At 39.0% G+C, this 6,416-nt stretch overlaps 1 protein-coding gene across 1 annotated transcript; it reads left to right on the plus strand.

The window, feature by feature from the left end:
- Nucleotides 1-2,158: 2,158 nt before the first annotated feature.
- LOC108836644 (adenylate kinase 5, chloroplastic) lies at nt 2,159-5,977 on the plus strand. The gene is made up of 19 exons (XM_056993163.1): nt 2,159-2,401; nt 2,483-2,575; nt 2,822-2,950; nt 3,041-3,175; nt 3,253-3,399; nt 3,472-3,546; nt 3,626-3,713; nt 3,894-3,913; nt 3,996-4,124; nt 4,217-4,252; nt 4,336-4,416; nt 4,481-4,619; nt 4,819-4,898; nt 4,969-5,034; nt 5,124-5,153; nt 5,238-5,347; nt 5,426-5,563; nt 5,651-5,680; nt 5,775-5,977. Exons 1-19 carry the CDS (start codon nt 2,216-2,218, stop codon nt 5,800-5,802), a joined length of 1,740 nt encoding a protein of 579 aa, XP_056849143.1. The 5' UTR covers nt 2,159-2,215; the 3' UTR covers nt 5,803-5,977.
- Nucleotides 5,978-6,416: the final 439 nt, after the last annotated feature.

Raw genomic sequence — 6,416 nt, forward strand, 5'->3', positions numbered from 1 at the left:
GAAAAACATTTTTATGGAAAGTTTCTGCAATAATTGACAAGTTTCACGGAACAATTTTTCGTAGAACAAAATTTGGAAAATTTACAAGGAAATACCTCTAAGAAAACCTGTGAGATAATTCTCCGCAAAAAAACTTTCGAAAAACTCGTATAAAACAAACGAAATAGTTCCGAAAATCTACGAAGCAATCAACAGAGAGAATGAGAAGTAAGAAAAGGATCAGCAAGACTTTCCTCCCCGCCCTAGGGCGTCCACGACCCTCGTCCCGTTCTCCTCCACGACCTAGGGCGGGCAATACGTCGTCCATCTCCTCCTAGGGAGGGGACGTCGCCTTCTCTTCCTCTCCGCCCTGGGGAGGACGTCATCCATCTCCTCTCTTCCCAACCTAGAGAGGGCACACATCTTCCTCCCCACCTCATGGTGGCCAGACCTCCTTTTGGCCGCCCTTAAATCCTTAATTTTTTTCTCCTATGAGTCTCGATCGTAATGCCTTTCGTTTTGTCCCAATCGGAGTTTCCGTAGATATTTTATGAAGAAAACAATCAACATATGTTTTCATAAAAAGTTCAAGTCAAAACGTCGAGATGATATAATTTAACTTACACACCATCGTATCCTCGACTTAATGAATTGATTTGGTTCAGTATGTAAGAGGCAAAACATAGAAAATGGAGATAAGACAAATCGACGTTTTTCCCTGGAATAATCGTAGAACGCGTAAGTCGTAAAACAACCCGAGACAGCCTAAGACAACGAAAATCCCACTTATGGTTTAATATGAGAACATGCTTGAATTTAATGACGGTTTAATTCGAGTTGGATAAGGATAATGAAAAAGAGGATAAATGTGAAATTTCCAAGATAGAATGAATCTTGAGAAGATAAGGAAAACTTCTGCAAATATATAGGCTCGAATCGGAAAAGATGGCCGACTTTGGAGGCATATATAAGGATATCTAAGGCAAGAAGCACATGGACGATTCTTTAAACTGAGAAATTTTGCACTTAGAAACTTTAGGCTAGATCCTCGATAATCTTGGTTTCTATGACTGGCACCCGATTACTAGAAGAACTCCCAGAGGCAGTTTGATCTCCTGTTCTACTCTTTTAATTGAAGTACGTTCGGCTTGATCCTCAAAAATGGTGCATAGGCAGCTTTCTCTTGTTTCAATACATTTCTTCTTTAAAATTCTTCTACTACTTTTTTTTGGATCAAACCTTTCATTACTTACTTCAAAAGAAAGAGTTTTACAACTAAGAGAAATTAAGAGACACAGCAAGTGCTGCTTTTGCTAAGCTAACAGCAGCTTCATTCTTTACACGAGGGATAAAGAAGAAGGAGATAGAATTCAAGGATCGACTCATCACGCCAATATCGTGGAGGATGCCTTGAACGGTAGTCACAGAGGAGTTTCCTGTGATGTGATCCGAGAGACTTTTACAATTCGTAAAACAGAGTAAGTCTTTGAAACCTGCATTAAACAGCAGAGCCAATAGCTTCTTTCATGGCCAGAGCTTCGGCGACCATAGCTGAAGCAACAAAACGGCGGTGGGAAGAGCCTTGGAGTAGCGTCGCACCTGAACGGTTCTTTACAACCCATCCCATTCCTCCCCTGGTTGTCATCTTATCCCAAGCTCCACCTAAGAAGACGTGCATCGCCGTAGTCATCAGTAGCCGATCATTTTGATGTGGGGAGGTGTTTGCTTTATTATCGTAGGCTTGAGAGGCTGAGCCAGCTGCCATTCTCTTCCATCTTTGATAGCTTTTATGATCACTTCATTCTCCGTAAACAACTTATCTTCAAACACCAGCTGGTTTCTACTAGTCCATAAGTTCCAAAGGACCCAAGGAAACAGCGGTTGAGAAATTCCTAAAGGAGGGAGATTCACCATTCTTTGGCAGCTCTTGAAGAGCTCTGTTACTACTATTCTTCTACTACTTTCTATTATTTTTATACATTAATCATACAGATAATAACAAAATATAAATAAAACATGATACCAAAACAAAATATAAAACAGACATAGAATAATATATTTAATTGGAAGGGTTGTGTTATGCAGAAAAATAAAATTGGAAGGGTTGTGGTTGTGGGAAAGACTCCAGTTAAGAAGGAGGGGTCTCTGCCCAAAATATATGTGGTGGCCGTTAAATGAAAGATTTTGTATTTGATCAAAGCAGAGAGACAGAGAGAGAGAGAGTGAGGCTTTAACAATGGCGTCTCTTTTTCACTGCTCCGCTCACTTGTCTTCAACTCCGTCTCGCTCCTCTCTTCCCACTTCATCGCTTTCTCCTCCTCTATCTCTCTTCCCATCGCCGATCACCCGTCGCAATAGTAGTATCGTCTTCACCGTGCTCCCACGCCAGATTCCTCAATCCTTCCCTACATCCCCTTCTCTGGTTACCTTCATTAAGTTAATCAACTCGATTTCATGGCAGAATTATAGAAATGTTTTCTTTTTTATTTATTGGGTTTTATAGGTAAGGTGTTGTGTAAAGGAGCCACTGAAGGTGATGATTTCGGGTGCACCAGCTTCAGGCAAAGGCACTCAATGTGAGCTCATCGTTCAAAAGGTAAAGCAATGCTACTAGGAAATGGTTTTAAGAGTCTATTGGAACTTGTTATCTCATTTATTAAACATTATACCGCAACAATATGTGTGTTTTGTTAGTTGACAGTATGTTCTGTTCTGTTCTTGAGTGGCTGGCGTGACTATGCATATTCAGTTAAAATTATCTAGGATACTGAACAATGCACATAAAAAAAGCTTAATGTGCATCATTAAATATTTTTCTTGAATATTGAGCTGCAACATGCAGTTTGGTTTGGTGCACATATCAACGGGGGATCTCTTGAGGGCAGAGGTGTCATCTGGGACAGAGATTGGGAAGAAAGCAAAAGAGTTCATGAACTCTGGTAGTTTGGTTCCCGATGAGATTGTAATAGCGGTACTGATGATTTAACTTATCACCTGATTCCCCATGTAATTTTTTTTTACTATTCTTCGTTTGATATAATTTTCCACACTTTTTTCCTAGATGGTGGCTGGAAGATTATCACGTGAAGATGCTAAAAAGCATGGATGGCTTCTTGATGGATTTCCACGGACTTTTGCTCAGGCTCAAAGTCTGGACAAACTAAACGTCAAACCTGACATTTTCCTCTTATTAGATGTACCTGAAAAAACCACTCTCCTCAATTAGACTTAAAAGGCAATATCAAATGGATATGTTTCTTTTCTTAATGACAGGTTCCTGACGAAATTCTAATTGAGAGATGTATCGGTAGAAGGTTGGATCCAGTGACTGGTAAAATTTATCATATAAAAAGTTACCCTCCTGAATCAGACGAAGTTAAAGCAAGACTGGTCATACGCCCTGATGATACAGAAGATAAGGTTTGCCTTTGGGATTTGTTGCTTGCTTTCTCAATGTTTCAACTACAAGTCACGAGGTTGTTTTTGTTGCAGGTAAAAGCACGTCTGCAGATATACAAACAAAACTCGGAAGCTATTATTTCCGCGTACTCGGATGTTATGATCAAGGTAGTGTACTACTTGTTTCTTTCTCACTTTTTTTGGTTCAATAAATTAGGATCTTATTGTTGATCTCTTTTGAATACAGATTGATGCAAACAGGCCTAGAGAAATGGTTTTCGAGGAGACCCAGACTCTTCTGTCTCAGATAAACCTTAATAGGATGATAAAGACTGGCAAGTACTCACACTTTAATATAAATAATGTTTTCATTTGTGCCGTTGTTGAATCAGGTCTTGTTAACAATAGACTCTTAGATACCTTTGATGGTCAATCATAACATATTAGGACTAAACTACTCCTTTTATTTCTTGTTTTCGTGCAAGCGATGCTAATTATTAAACAGGTCCTTGCAGACAAAGCATCTCCTGTTCAGGTCCTTGAATAATAATTTTTTTTTGTTAAGCTGGAGATGATCTTTTTTATCTAATATTTTTTGTTTCTTTTTTCTGTTTCAGGATAACTGGAGAGGAATACCGACGAGATTGAATAACATTCCTCATTCGAGAGATATCAGATCTTATTTTTATGAAGATGTTCTGCAAGCCACAGTTAGATCGATCAAAGATGGAAACACTCGTCTTCGGGTGAGGACTATCCTCTGAAGTCTAATTAGCAATGTTAATTTTGTCGTCTTTATTACACAACTAACTGGACTGATGCTGTTGCAAATGAATAGGTAGACATAAATATCCCTGAGCTAAATCCTGAAATGGTAAGTTATTCGTTTTCACTAGCTTTGTTATATAGTTTCTGACGCCTCATTGATTTTTTCAAACAATCATGAACTATACGTAGGATGTTTACCGGATAGGAACCTTGATGGAACTGGTTCGAACTCTAGCTTTATCATTCGCTGATGATGGAAAAAGAGTGAAGGTAAGACATGGTTTTTTGAAGATTCTTGAAATCATTTGTTCATGAAGCTTCATTCCTCTTCCAGGTTTGTGTTCAGGGGTCTATGGGGGAAGGTGCACTCGCTGGGATGCCACTGCAGTTGGCGGGCACTCGAAAGATTTTAGAATATATGGACTGGGGTGATGATGCAACTTTGGGAACTTTCGTCAAGCTCGGTGCAATTGGTAACATCCGAAACTGAGTGTACTTTTCAACATAAAACCATGCTTAAACACACGAGAGAGTCTTACAAGAACTGCGCCAATTTGTTACAATTAATACAAGAACTGCAACAATACTTTTCAAGAATTGTTGTGTAGAAACTTGTGATGCTTAATCAAGTTGGATGCAATTAATATAAACTAACCTGCTATTGATTCTCAGGTGGTAAAGAAGTTGATGAAGAAGACGACTTATTCATCTTAGTGGCTCCACAAAATGCCGTTGGAAACTGTATCATAGATGTAGGGTTCTTCAAATTACTAGACCTTTTTTATTCACTTGAGTGTCCTATAAAAATACACATTTGGATAGGACCTACAAGCGATGACTACTGCTGCTGGTAAGAGGCCAGTTGTACTTATCAATCCTCGACTCAAGGTACACCCTTTCTGCTTTCACTTTTTGATAAAGAGACTTTATCTGGTAAAAATACCACTATCTCTCATTCTCTCGTCGTTATTATTCAGGACTTACCCGCTTCAAGTGGCATAATGCAAGTAAGCACACACACGGTGATTTAACATAAATCCATCTGAAAAGAAGGTTACGTTGCTTATCATTATGTTATTTCTGTGTCTCAGACAATGGGCAGGGAAAAAAGGCTGGAATACGCCTTAACATTTGACAACTGCTATGTATTTCGGCTACTTTATTATGCTGGAACACAATACCCAATTATGGGCGCTCTAAGGTACGTTTTGGATGTGAATATAAAAAAAAAGCACGAAAATCGCTTCTGAATCTTCTTTTACACTGAATATATGTTCAGGATGTCTTATCCTTACCGGTATGAGCTTTACAAGAGAGTGAACGAGGAAAATGGAAAGGAAAAGTATGTACTGATATCAACATACTCTGAAAGGCCAACCCCTGACCAAATCAACGATGCTTTTTCTGGAAAATCTCGGTAAATATTGTTTACCAATGGTGCTTGCTTCTTAACTGGCTGTTCGGTTTATTAATAATAACTAAGAATTGACTTTTCCGCATTCAGGGAGGAAAGCAAGAAGCCTTCAGGAATCTGGTAATGAAAAACTTCCACATTTACTTAAGGCATTTTAGAGATAAAGATTCATGTATGTGGTGCGTGAAGCTGATTGTTAGGAATACTCTTGCAGGGGGTTCCTAGGCAGCGGATTTTTCTAGAACAGGGGAAGCTAAAGTTGTGATACTAGTTTTGGCCCATTTTATTAGGTCTAATGTTTTGATGATCTCAATGTGGGGCACATTAAATATTGTGATTATTACGCACACAACCAAAGAGTAACCTCACTTTGGTTCACTATGGCCGAGAACTTAATTCTCCAAGTTTTCAGAACCACCCGGTCCACCCCAACTATGTTTGTTGCACCGTAGACTACAATCCAGGACGTAGGAAGATTCATGTATAGTTTACTGAGAAGAATATGATTCTATTTCGGATTGGCAATGCGCTTATATGTTCTCCGGGTGAATGATTGGACTCTGGCTTCAGCATTAGCTTTGCCTGACTTCTCAGCCACGCTATTGTGGGAGGATCTTAAAGCCTTGTTGTTGCACATACAGATTGATGCACCAGGTTAGATATGGCTTTAGTTTTTGCTGAAAAGCTAACTTACAAAAATCATTGGTACAAAATATATCAATTAAGGACAATTGGGTGGTTCAAAGGTGAAAACTGTGGTGAGCTGCATCCACTAAAGTGTAATGTGTGTCAGAATTGAGGGCACCAAGGAACTGTCTGTCTAGCAAACAATCTGACTATTTTACAAAAGGATAAA

The sequence above is a fragment of the Raphanus sativus genome, chromosome 8, assembly GCF_000801105.2.
Source record: "Raphanus sativus cultivar WK10039 chromosome 8, ASM80110v3, whole genome shotgun sequence".
Taxonomy (NCBI): domain Eukaryota; kingdom Viridiplantae; phylum Streptophyta; class Magnoliopsida; order Brassicales; family Brassicaceae; genus Raphanus; species Raphanus sativus.